Source organism: Ornithorhynchus anatinus, chromosome X3 (genome assembly GCF_004115215.2).
Source record: "Ornithorhynchus anatinus isolate Pmale09 chromosome X3, mOrnAna1.pri.v4, whole genome shotgun sequence".
In the NCBI taxonomy this organism is placed as follows: Eukaryota; Metazoa; Chordata; class Mammalia; order Monotremata; family Ornithorhynchidae; genus Ornithorhynchus; species Ornithorhynchus anatinus.
Genome location: NC_041751.1, coordinates 25,707,083 through 25,721,005, shown reverse-complemented (window position 1 = coordinate 25,721,005; position 13,923 = coordinate 25,707,083). Strand labels below are relative to the sequence as shown.

Below are 13,923 nucleotides of genomic sequence, written 5' to 3'. Positions count from 1 at the left end.
TGCTTGAATCAGCCCAGAGTTTTTGTTTAACTCTGCACAAAACTGCCTTATTCTCCTTTTGGGAGGTCGGGGGAATGAAGGGGCTAGTGGAGACCTGACCACTGTGTGCTGATGTTGTTGTTAAACCATCAGTGTAAAGGGGTTTAGAAGTATGAAAGGTGTTTCACAGTGGTAAGAATTCCAGTTTTCCACCCCACCTTGGATGCAAATGGTCTAAAGGAACAAGAGAGCCTCCCAAATTTTCCTAATTACATCTAGCATGTTCAAATGACTAGTCCATTCACATACAAGTCTTTAACCAGCTTACTGTTTGTCGTTTATTCAACTACTGGCTGAGGGTCCCAAAAGCTAAATAAAGGGCAAAAAAGACAGATATAGGAAACCAACCATCTGTTCCACATTCCCTCCTAGAGAAAATGGCAGGAGTGGTCCGAGGATCCAGAGTTGGTAGGGTAGGATAGGTGGGGAGGTGGGCCTGGCCTTTTACCACTGTTTTACCAGCAGCACAGCACACTTCCTCCAACGTTACACCCGATTCATTCCCAACTTAAATTCATACAAAGCCATCAGGCTTCTCTAGCATTTACCTACTTACTTCTGCTCTGCCTCAGGACTTTTGCATCTACGTTTATTCCAGTGTGTATTGCTTGATTATTTCCTTCCTTTTGTAAATACTTACATGGCTGTCTCCCCCTATTAGAGTATAGGCTCCTTGTAGGCAGGGAATATGTCTCTTGCTTGTTATGTGTGTCCCAAGTACTCAGTACAGAATATTTCACCCAGTGGGCATTCAATAATTACTATTACTAATGCTACTAAAAGAGGAGCATCCAAATAACACAATGCAACTTGGCTGCAAAAAGATGAGCAGCAACATAATTGCAAAAGTTTGTTCCAAGCTACTCCAAATATAAGCATTTGCCAAGCTATTTCCACACTTGACTCTAACTGATTTCTTCCAAACAATAAAGCTCAATCAATCAGTCAATAGTATTTATTGAGCACTTACTGTGTGCAGAGCACTGCACTCAACACTTGGGCGAGTACAATTCAATAAATAGACACATTCCCCGCCCACAATGAAGTTACAGTCTAGAGGAGGAGCTTACAGTCTAGAGGGAGTTTAAGACCAGATTGTTGCTGCTTGTGATTATTCATAACTTATACCATCATGCCTTACATGCTTTGTCTATCCCATTCCACCAGCTCACCCAAATAGTTGATAGAATATTATCAAGCCCAAAGAAGAGTAGCATTAATAATCTCCCCCTGTAGACTGTAAGCTTGCTGTGGGGCAGGGAAGCTGTTTTATTGTACTCTTCCAAGTGCTTAGTATAGTGTTCTGCACAATAAGCACTCAATAAATAACACTGATTGATTGATAATGTCCAAGGAACACTTATGTAAAATGTTTGCCCCTCCAAAGATATTCATCTAAACAAAACCTTTGTTATACAATTTACAGGACAGTACTGAGCATTTGCAGATAAAGTTATTCATTTAGTTAAGAATTTGAATTTTACTCTTTGCACTTGAAAATTAAACACTCCACTACTACTGATAGAGGGTGAAGAAGTTAGGTGGTGTGTGAGATGATGGGTGAGAGGGTAGTGAAGGATAAAAGTTCAGAACAAGACACTTCCTGTCATCTCAAACAAGGTCTACCATTCAGTGAGCACACAGGTTTGTACGTATCAAACGTGAAAAATTCAGACAGCACAGTGGGTGGTTGACAGGTTCCTGGTGAGTGAGCTACAAAGGAGTAGAGAGAAAATAGTGCAAAATGAGATTTGCTAAACTCTTGCTGGGTCTTTAACTTTAGTCTCTTTCTTCCCTTTCTCAGAGCAGTTAATACGGATCCCTTTTGAACCAGAAGGGTTACGAGTTCTTCTGCATCGCTGAATTCCCTGGTGATGTGTTTGGGGGCCCAAGCCCCTTTGGAACAGCCAGGCTACAGGTTTTATTGGCAATACCATCAGCACTAGAAAGGAGGAAGTGAATGTCCCCAAATGAAAAGTTTGTCAACTGCCCATAACAGCTTAAAGCCACTCTTGCTGTACCCATCTCATGCCTACGATGGTGAGCCGCCATCCCACAACCTCCCACCCCCACAAAGGACAGCAACCATTGCCACCTGTGTATACTTTTGCAATGTTTTGCTCACGGTAAGCGCTTAACATGATCACCATATATGGTTGCATAGCTTAAAGAGTTCTGCAAACACTCTTCCCCTCTTTTATTCAGCTAAAAGGCGGCTGATTTCCATGGATTCACACACACTACCTTTCTCAGAACTTGACCCCAGTGTAAAGAGAGGGCTAGAAAGCATCCGGAGAACTCTTCCCTATGCGTCAGGTGACTTGATATTTAGACAGTGGGAGGACTATCAATCGATCAATATATTGAGCGCTTACTTTGAGCCCACCACTGTACTAGGCACTTTGGAGAGTACAATATAACAGAGTTAGTAGACATGTTCCCTATCCACAAGGACCTAACAGTCTAGAGGGGGAGACAGGCATTAATATAAATGAATTACGGATATGTACGTAAGTGCCGTGGGGCTGAGGGTGGGGTAAATAAAGGATAAAAATCCATGTGCAAGGGTGAGGCAGAAGGGAGAGGGAGTTGGGGAAATGAGAGCTTAGTTGGAGAAGGTCTCTTGGAGGAGATGTGATTTTAATAATGAAAGTGGGGAGATTGATCGTCTGTTGGATACGAAGGGGGAAGGGGTTCCAGGGCAAAGGTAAGGGATCGTTGGCGAGATAGTCGAGATCGAGGTAGCTTGGTGTTAGAGAAGCAAAGAGAACATGCTGGGTTGTAGTAGGGAATAAGAAAGATGAGATAGGAAGGAGAAACATGATAGAGTGCTTTAAAGCCAGTAGTAAGGAGTTCCTGTCTCCCCCGTTTAGACTGTGAGCCCATTGTTGGGCAGGGATTGTCTCTATCTGTTGCCAAATTGTACATTCCAAGCGCTTAGTACAGTGCTCTGCACATAGTAAGCACTCAATAAATACAATTGAATGAATGCAGAGGTGGATGGGCAACGACTGGAGATCCTTAAGGAATGGGGAGATGTGGACTGGGCTTTTTAAAAAAAGAAATCTGGATAGAATGAAATATGGACTGGGGTGGAGAGAAACAGAAAGCAGGGAGTCCAGTAAGGAGGCTGATGCAGTAGTCAAGGCAGGATAGGTTAGGTGCTTGGCTCAACATGGTAGACGTTTGGATGGAGAAGAAAGGGAAGATTTTGGCAATGTTGTGAAGGTAAAACTGACAGGATTTGGTGACATTGAATATGTGGGTTGAAGAGAGAGATGAGTTTAGGATAATGCCAAGGTTATGGGTTTGAGAGACAGGGAGGATGGTGGAGTTGTCTACAGTGAAGGGAAAGTCAGGGGGAGGACAGGTTTTGGGTGGGAAGATGAGGAGTTCTGTTAAGTTTGAGGTGTTGGTGGGATATCCAATTAGAGATGTCCTGAAGGAAGGAGGAAATACGAGACTGCAGAATCATCAGGCCTGGGAATCATCTGCATAGAGATGGTAGTTGAAGCCCTGAGAGCGAATGAGATCTCCAAGGAAATGGATGTAGATGGAGAATAAAGGGGGAACCAAAATTGAGCCTTGAAGGACTCCCACAATTATGGGGTGGGAGGCAGAGGAGGGACCTGTGAAAGAGACTGAGAATGAGCAGCCAGACTATTGAGAAATGGTCCACTTTCCTGTTATGAGATGCACATGTTTTGGTCACCCAAATTTCCCTTCCATTTAATTCATCCTGCAGCCTGTAATAAGGAATCAATTCATACTGGCTAGTAAATTCAAAGCCCGTCTCTTAGTAAACCACCGCCAATTCCAATGGAAATGATGCCAAATGGAAACAAAGATAGTTTATAAAATGTGAAGGTGGTGTTTCAGTACATTTCATTACCCAAAAATACATGCATTTGTGAGGCTCACTTGATTTGTTTCACTAAATTTTCATTCTGTATTTCAACATAATACTTGAAAAGTAAAAATACAAATCATTCAAAAGTTAAAAAAATCTACCCCATCCCAACAACCCACTGATGAATGCATTGGACTTGCTATTAAGGGGCCATGAAACCAACAAAATGCTAGAATTCTAACCTTACCATCCCAATGTTGCACAAACAGAAGCACATTCACCGCATTCCCTTCACCCACCACTGAAATTCAACTACCTGCAGGGTGGAGCATAAGAACTATTTACCATCTGTACTGTAACGTTCCTCAGCAGTTCTGAGTAAGGAGTGAAGTAATTTGGTTGGAAAAATTCTTGTCTAGCCACTAATGGATTACCAACTTTTACAGACAGTCTACGACAGATTTTAAATCTCCCCAGTTTACCTGCTTCCCTACCTTCTTCCAGAGTGTAGTATTTGTAATATGAGGCTAAGAAACCTCCTCTCCCTACCTCCTAGATCAGGAGCCCAGTGTAGGACAGGAACTCTATTTGAGCTGATTGTCTTGTATCTTTCCCAGTGCTGAGTACAGTGTTTGGCACCTCCAAGAAGCCTTCCCCAACTAAACCCTCATTTCCCCTCTCCCGCTTCCTTCTGCATCACCTATGCCCTTGGATCTGTCCCCTTTAAGCACTTGATACTCACTCCACCCTTAGTCCCACAGCACTTATGTCCGTACCCGTAATTTATTTTAATGCTGGTCTCCCCTCTAGACCGTGAGCTCCCTGTAGGCAGAGAAAGTGTCTACCAACTCTTTTGTACTCTCCTTAGCACTTGGTACAGTGTTCTGCACACAGTCAGCGCTCAATAAATACCATTATCATCGCCTACACTTTCTCCTCGAATGCAAACAGCAGAAGGAATTTGAAAGGATATGTATTCGCCAGAAACTTCCCTGTGGAGCTGCTTGGGCGGGGGGGGCGCTGATGCGGTGTCTGAACCAGACAATCCCAGGCGGCAACACTGAGCTGTATTTGACAGCATTCCTTGGTTCGGCGGTTTAAGCTACAGCAGGTTTCCTCTGCCATTCTGTCATATTTACATGTGCAAGCGTTTTTTTTTTCCTCTTTGAACAGTTCATTTTGGACTACGATTTGCAACAGGAACTACCAGAGTTGAAAATAAACACCCACCAAAACAATTGTTTTTAGCTTTTGAAATAGCCTGGTGCAAGGTTAAACTATGGTTCTGTTCCGAACCCTCCCTGTCACCACAGAAAGCAAACAAACAACTATCAATTCAAGATGTGAACTACCAACAGCAAAGTTGCTGGACTGTCATTCAATCATATTTATTGAGCACTTACTGTGTGCAGAGCACTGTACTAAGCACTCGGGAGAGTACAGTATAATGATAGACACATTCCCTGCCCATAAATTTAGAGTCTAGAGGAGAAGACAGAAATTAAAATAAATTACAGATATGTAAATAACTGCTGAGGGGCTGGGAGGGGGGATGACTAAAGGGAGCAAGTCAGGGCGACGAAGAAGGGAGTGGAAGAAGAGGAGAGGGAGGCTTAGTCAGGAAAGGTCTCTTGGAGGAGATGTGCCTCCAATAAGGCTTTGAAGGAGGAGGAGAATAATTGTCAGATTCGAGGAGGGACGGCATTCAGGCCAGAGGGAGGATGTGGGTAAAGGGTTGGCAGCGAGATAGGTGAGATCGAGGTACAACGAGAAGGTTAGCATTAGAGGAGCCAAGTGTGTAGTCTGGATTGTAATAGGAGTAGCGAGATGAGCTAGGAGAGGGGAAGGTGACTGACTGCTTTAAAGCCAACGGTGCGGAGTTTTTGTCTGATGAAGAGGTGGATGGGCAACCACTGGAGCTTCTTGAGGAGTGGGGAAACATGTCCTAAACATTTTTGTAGAAAAATGATCTGGGCAGCAGACCAGGAACATGTCTACCAACTCTGTTGTAATGCACTCTCCCAAACACTGAGTACAGTGCTCTACACATAGAAAGCGCTCAATAAATATGATTGATTAGTTCACATCACTCTCCCTGACATGGTACATTATGTCAACCCCTCTCTTCACCCTCACTCGCATTCCTGTCATATGACTTTCCCACCCACATTCTGAACTCAATTTCATCTCCCCTTCTCTCTAGCCTTTCCACCCCTTGTGACTTTTCTTTCTATCTCAGAGGGCCACTGAGCCAAGAGAGGTCGGGAATGAGCGAAGGGGGGTGGGAGTGAGGAAACTGCAGGTTGGGAATGCAAGCGAGGAAGGTGGGGCCGAACTTTATGCCTGGGAAATCCATTATCACAGATGCCATGGAATGTCACTTCATCAGGAAGTCAAATTGCCATGGAGTTGTGGAACTTTGCCAGCAGCTTCTTTGGCAGCTAAGGACTGGTGAGGGCTGGGGTTAGAAAAGCCAAAATTGTTAATAGGTGAGCCTGCTGTGATTGTATTTTTTGATGAAAACAAATAGGATGTGATAGTCATCCTCATTATGCAGAAGTGAGGTTAAAAAAATCAATTGTATTGGCACTGTAATTCCTCTGGTGACACTGTATGCGTTTTATTACACAAGCTATAGCAGGGGAAGAGAATTAGGAGATCCAGTCTCTCTTCATGCCACTGTGACTTAAAAAAAAAAAAAAGTATTGGTGGTTTTAGTCCACCTGGGAATCAGCTTCCCCATCTCTACAACAGGGATGATAAGATTTAACATGTTCCGATCTTACAAGGGTTAATGAGATGTGTGCTAAGAGCTTTTTAAAACAAAAGAGCTTTATGCATACACAGTTGCCTTTCATTTTTGAAGGTGATGTCACTGATTGTGATTACAATCTCTGTGTGTGGGTGTGGCTGAAATATGACCTCTCCCACACTTCAGATGCAGTAAAGATTATCCCATGACCACAGCCACTGTTTGGTAGGGTTGGCACTTTGTTTCAACTCAGTCCAATTTTTAAAAGTTAAGTTATCCTATCCAATCATTGGAGCAATCCATTTCTCTCTCACATAAACAAATCCTGTGGAGTTCAGATGAGTCCACAGATTTTTCTGTTTGCTATCCTGAGCCCAGCTCTGGATAGCAGAGATGCAGGTGTCAAGAGCATTATTTAACTCCAGAGGTCATGAAGTCCACTTGACTGACTACTGTCCAAGGCCTTAGGAAACCAATTTAAGTAAGGGCTGCAGTAGTTTGAGGTAGGTAGTTTGGCAAGCAGCACATTCACCCCAAAGAAATCCTCCCCACCAAAAAAGGAGGCTGCTGGTAAACTTTTCTGTATTTCAAATCAACTGTATTTATTGAGCATTTACTGTGTGCAGAGCATTGTACAAAGCGCTTGGGAGAGTACAACACAAGAGAAAAGACACATCCCCTGCCCACAAGGAAATGCTCCTGGATTTTTAATGTCATAAATGAATCTCTGGATGGGAAGTTTTGTTTTCTTAAAAAACTCACGTTCTGGTAATATGTCAAATTTGGTGACAGATTAATCAAACAATTGCATTTCTTGAGCGCTTCCTGTGTGCAGAGCACTGTACTAAGTGCTTGGGACAAACAAACGGGTCTTTTCCTTGTGTGTCTATTCACACATGTCTGAGGATGACTGTGCTTACGTTTTATAACAAGTATTTAATTAGAAAGTAAGATAAGTCAGCCTTCAGTCTTTGTAGTAGAGAAATCATCAAGTACTGAACACAAGAGGGAATTTTCATTTACCTCCCTATAAACATTTGGATTACAGTAATAGGACTTCAAGGGAACATTATCTTCAGAGGTAGATTAAAAGGAAAGCTCACACCCATGCATTCTTTTGACTGGTTTCCTAAAAATTACCTGTCAAGGCATGAAGCGTCTAGTTTAGGGCCTATTGAATACTGGGCCCATTACCAGCACAGTGTTGGAAGGCCTCACCACACCAAGGAAACAAATGTCAGCATTTTCACTCTGCAGTCTCCCGTTCCCTTTCCACAGTTCCCTCCCATCCCAGTCCAACCCCCACCCCTTCCACCCTGTTAACAGTTGAAAAAGCGCCAAGCAATTTACTGTGCTATCTGCTCCACCGAAATGCCCTCAAACAGCCAATGTGCTCTCTCTTCTTTGATGCTTCATTTGCTTTAAAGGAAAAATTAGGACTCGTTTGTACATGAATCTGCATCTTTCTAATATTCCAATTATCAGCCTCGCTGACAGCTCAGGAGGGATAATTACGTTAAGAAAGGTTATCAGACTCCACTCCTCTCTGCCCTAAAAGAGTTTTCCAGCTCGGGTGAAAAAGGCCTTTCTCCATTTGCCATTCTTCATCCCACTGTTTCGCCCTCAACCTACTCGCCACTTCCCCTCCCACAAAGAAGAGATGCTCTCAGGAATCAATTAACATGCACAGATGTTTTCTGCACCCCATGAGAAAAAAAAAAAAAAGCTTCATTTCACAATGTGTTTGGGGCTGCAAATGATCAGACAGGCTTGGAGACATGTTCTCTCACTCTAGGTGTTAAAATGCACACTTACATCCTTTCCCAGCACTCTAAGTTCAAACTGCGTCTCCTTGAAGTGAACCTTTGTAATCCGAGGCCTGAAAATAAGAGACACGGTTTAAAAGACTCAACTTTCAAAGGAAAAGGACTGAGTAATGTTGATTTTAACATAGTTCACTACAGTAATTGTTGGGTGTCCCAGAATACTCCACATTCTCTTTGCATGATCCTTAGGGTTTTGTTCTTGATTCCCCTCCCCCAACTTTTCTTCACAGTCCTCTGGCAGGAAGCTTTCACCTTCTCTAATGTACAGGGCGGTCTTCCCTTTTGGATAGCTCTCAGATTCTTTCTCTAAGCTTCATCCCTTTAAAACATAATTCAAACTATTTCCTTATATCCAGTTAACATGAGGAGGATTTGATTCTAGTATTTTGCAATATAATTCAGTACTGTGATTACGGTCATAATAGCATAACAACTAACTGGGCCAAACTACAGTCGATTGATCAGTGGTATGGAGCACTTACTGTGTGAGAGCACTGTAGTAAGAGCTTGAGAGAGCATGATACAGCAGAGTTGGCCCATTCAGCCCAGTATAGTGACTCCAACAGTGGGTGGATGATGTGGAGGAACAGCTATCTCATGGCTAGTAATGAACCTAGCCACAATGCTCCTATGCTCATCGTGGACCTAGCTCCATGAATTTATCAAAATCCTCTTGGCTAACATTCCTTAGCTTCACTGACACTGTCCTCTCGTGGTTCTCCTCCTATCTCTCTAGTCTCTCTGAGACTTCTTCTCAGTCTCTTTTTTCCCCCCGCTAGACAGCGGGCTCCACCAGGGCAAGAAACCAACTCTTTCATATTCTCTGATTCTGAATTGGCCTTGTCTATACCCTGAAATAATGCCAGTCTGTCTTTCCAGATTGAAGATCCCTAACAGCAATGACAGCTCAAACCTTTAGACAGAAGACACCACACTCTGTCTTCCAAGCCCATGACATTGGCATTATGCTCGACTCCTCCCACTCAACTTGCATATCCACTCTTTTGCCAAATCCTGCCAGTTTTTCCACAACATTTCTGGAGCCCAGACTGTGATCTTCTTCTTCCAGATTGCCACTACGCCACTCCAGGCATTCATCATATCATGACTAGATTACTGCTCCAGCCTTCTCATTAGTCTCTTCAGCCTGATCACTCTCTCTCTGGTCACTATTTCACTCTGCTGCCCAGATCATTTCTTCTAAGACATCGTTCTGCAAACATCTCTCCACTCTTCAAAAATCTCCAATGGTTACCCACGTGGGGCATGGACTGTGCCCGACCTTATTATCTTGCATCTATCCCAGCACTTAGTACAGTGCTTGGCACACAGTAAGCACTTAACAAATACCATAGGGAAAAAAAGAATGAAGTCCACAGAATGAATACTGTCTGGTTCAACTGTCAGGAAATTGATTCAACAAACATTTGTTTGAAAGCAACTGAGGAAAAAAAAACAGTGAATATACTATACTCTTCAGTTGCACTTACCAGAAATACTTCCCTACTTGTTTTTTATTCTTGTAGACGACAACACCCACAGGAGTTAAGCCTAAGAAATATTCAGACTTGCTTTCTCCCTGCAAACACAAACAAATGCTTTGTTATTTACACTCAACTCATACATTATTTTGAAAGTCAGTTCTGCAAGCAGGGTGTCAGAGTGAAGACTTTCACAGAGGTAGCTTGCCAGAAACTGTTCAAAGGCTGCAAAAAAGTTATTTAAACCAAGACTCCAGACGTCTTCACTTTAATGCTTATATGGGGGTGTTGCTGTGCTTTATGGCAATTTCACAAAGCCATTTCTAAGAGGATACCAACATGATCACTGAATGTACCCTCTAAATTAACCCCAATTCATTGATCGCTACTAAAAATTGACATTCCTCCCCAACCCTCCGCTCACCCAAGTTAAGAGCAAGAAATACATTATTCTCAGGACATTTGCATGTATTTGGGGGTTTTAAGAGTCAGGTGCTATTTAGACATTTTATTCATAAGGGGAAAAAAAACCACGGACCCACAGGAGAAATTTCAGTGACTGACCAGCACTACTGGATGCTCAAATTTGATTTTAGAAATGAGCACTCAAGCCTCTGGTTTTGGAATGACTGCTTAATTTTAAAACAGAAGCTGGAGGCTTGAGATTCTGAGAGAGCGAGCACATGTGCAAGAGAGTGGTCTCTTTGTGTCAAAAAGATGTGCTATGCCTTTGCATATATTTACTCGCTGAATGTCAAATTCCTTTTTGGAGATGAACTTGTCTTACAGCATATATGTCTCAGTTTGTGTTTGGGTGTCTCCATGTTCAAGGCAATACTTTTATCCACCTTTTGTCGGGGGGAAAAGAAGGAGGAAGAGAGAGATAGAGAAAGTGTGTGTGTGTGTGTGTGTGTGTGTGTGTGTCTCCACCTCCCTGGGCCTGGCTGTGTCTACGCCCCACCCCTTGGAGACCCTAGCCCCAAATCTGTCCCCCCTTGGAATGAAAAACTGGCACTCCTGGTCAGAGGGGGGTTTTCTTCTGGGTTTGGGAACTTTTTGAAATACCCAGCATGGATACGCAGTACTAATCTTAAATTGAATTAAAAATATAAAGAGGGACATTCAAGCCTTCTCTGTCAGATTACAGGAGGATGGGCCATTAGGATGATTAATTAGTAGGGTGAAGGAACAGAACTACCCCCAAGAATGTGTTGTAGATCCAGATGTGCATATTTACTCAAATCTCTTGCTGATCAAACAATCCCTCAAATTCTGTTCAAGCCTGAAGAAAGTATGCAGTTATCCACCACTCCTTCAGAACCTGCACTTTGAAAAGTAAATGACCTGTTTTTCTAGAGGCTGCAGCTCACCTGCTCTTCATTTATGAAATGACTTTTTTGAATATTTTTTAGCCACCAAGTCACCCTCTCAAAGTATTTTCATATTTTCTGTCTGAGGGCAATCAAGTATAATCAGATTTCATCTGGTTTTGACCCAGATTAAATCTGTTAGAGCTGTTATCCAGATTATGTTTCCAAGCCTAGTTAATTGTCTGCCACAAGTGGAAATACAATCACGCTTCCATGCAAAACTCATTAAAATTCCTTAGTTAAGAATCAGTTTAATGCCAGTTCTCATAGGCAAACTCTGTTCTGAATTTGGTTAACAGAGGTGTAAAAATATCATCTGAATTTTAAACAGCATAAACACAGTGTTCCTTTTTTATATCATCATGAATGTTATTTAGGCGCTTACTCTGTGCAGGGCACCAAACTAAACCCTTGGGGTGAATACACTCGTTGTGGGTAGGGAATGTGTCTGTTTAGTATTATATTGTACTCTCCCAAGTGCTTAGTACAGTCCTCTGCACACAATAAGGGCTTAATAAACAAAACTGAATGAATGAATACAGAATAAAAAACACACAGGATTCAATCCTTGCCCTTAAAGAGCTTTCAACCTAATGGGAGGAAACAACCAGCAATAAACAAGTATTAGAATATGAAAATAAAGGCAAATAATACACACAAGTGTGTAAATAATCAATCAGTGGTAGTTATTGAGTGCTTACTTTGTACAGAGAGAGCACTGTACTAAGCGTTGGAGAGAGGACAATACAGTAGAGTTGGTAGGCACGATCCCTGCATCAATAACCTCAAGAGCAAATAAACATATAAGGACATAAGAGTGCTGAGACAGCTTCGGGGATGGTATGAATGGGAAGGTGGAAGAATTAATTAAGGAATTCTCTCTGAAGGAAATGGTTTTTGAGAAGGGCTCTGGCGGCAGGGAGGGGCAAGCTTTGCTGAAACTTAGAGAGGAAAGTGTTCCAGGTGGGGGGGAAAGGTATTAGCAGAGGATCTCTAGCTTAAAATGTTGACATGAGATGGTACTCACATAGACAGGGTGAAGGTCAACACCATACATCTCTAAGGTCTTGGCAGTTCCCAAGTAATTCATTTCAGCCTCAGAAGGAACCTGGCCCCTGTAACCAGGATAGGAAAGAAATGATAATTTTCTTATGTCACTGAAATCGACCATCTTAATCCCTGTCACGTGGATGACACGGAATATTCCCTTCCCCCCGGTGAATTAAAACTCAAGTCTTTCCATTGAAAACATTCTTTTCTTGGACTTCCGGGTAAGGCAGAGTGCTTTTCACTAAAATATTTTTATAGGTCACATTACGGAGCTAAATTTCTGTCAACTTCAGCTTCTAAATCCTTCCTTGCCACTGGAATAAGAATGTCCCAAGCATACATGACAAATCCCCATTCCAAGAGCTTAGTAGAGTGCTGTGCACACAATAAGTGCTCAATAAATACCATTGAATGAATGGAATCCTAAGGTCTAAAACCCCTAAAAGGTGGTGGTTGTAGTATTTTTTGGTGGGAATTTTTTCACAGCCACAAATTTATCATCAAACTGCTGAAAAACAGGGGAGAGCAGATTGGAACAACTCTGGGGAGGAGGGGGATGGGAGAGAATTGATTTGTCAGATGTTAATTTGGGGGACAAGGTGTACGGATCCTGAAGCACATCAGCAATTAGTGCTTGACTGTGAGCCCCATGTGGGACAGAGACTGTGTCCAACCTGATTAACTGGCATTTATCCCAGCGCTTAGAACAGTGCCTGACATATATTAAGCACTTAACAAATACCATCATTATTATGACATATCTCCGGATTTGTGTATTTTAGAGTGGATGCAACCTTGGGTATGCATGTAGGTTTCTTCTTCCCTCTGAAATAAAGGCTCCCGAGAGCCTTGAAATCTGCCCCCCAAACCACACCACATTCCATGTGAAGAGGCTAAATCTGTCTCTGATCCCTCGGGGTCACCCAGAGGGAATAGGAGACACGCAGATAGTCATTTGGCATAATTTGGACTCCCCTCTCAAAAAAACCCAAAAAACCCAAACATCTTTTTCACAATCACCTGGTTAATTTCAGCTAAAGAAACTCTGTCTCTCTTCTCCCCACCCCAGATCACATGGATAAGCACAATGAAATAACTCGGTCTATTCTCTTTCAGTTAGCTATTTAATGGAAAGGAGAGAAGGCCAAGAAGTGGGCTTAGAATGTCCTTCATAGAGATGATGGTGACCAACTGCTCTCCAAGTTCAAGTGGAACAAGAGGAAATGAGCTGGGGTTGCCACAAAAAGGATTAAGTTTGACATAAGAATCTCATTAATAATAAGGGTGGATAAACACTGGAATGGGATTCCTGGGATGGGAGGGGAGAAGTAGAATCTCCTTCTTTGAAGGACTTGCAAAACAGGTGGGGCCTTATCCAGGTAGAACCACACCAAGAGTACTACCCTTCCTGCTTGATAATTCTTCATTAGCACTCTAAGAAATAGGAGTTTATGGATAAGGTGCACTTAAAAGGGGGAGGGGCTGGCAGGGCTGAAAGTCCTTCCTTCATAAAAATATAAGGTGAAGGGACAGGATTGGCAAACTCTTCTTCCTG

General features: G+C 42.6%; 1 protein-coding gene across 3 annotated transcripts in view; it reads right to left on the bottom strand.

Annotated features, from left to right (window-relative positions):
• EPB41L4A (erythrocyte membrane protein band 4.1 like 4A) overlaps positions 1-13,923 on the bottom strand; it is a 199,015-nt gene that overhangs the window by 73,386 nt on the left and 111,706 nt on the right. For all 3 annotated transcript variants that reach the window (XM_029053855.2, XM_029053856.2, XM_029053854.2), the window contains exons 7-9: positions 12,346-12,433; positions 9,958-10,046; positions 8,457-8,520 (exon numbers count right to left, since the gene is read on the bottom strand). In XM_029053855.2, coding sequence (XP_028909688.1) covers positions 8,457-8,520; positions 9,958-10,046; positions 12,346-12,433 — 241 coding nt within the window. The remainder of the gene's footprint in view (positions 1-8,456; positions 8,521-9,957; positions 10,047-12,345; positions 12,434-13,923) is intronic.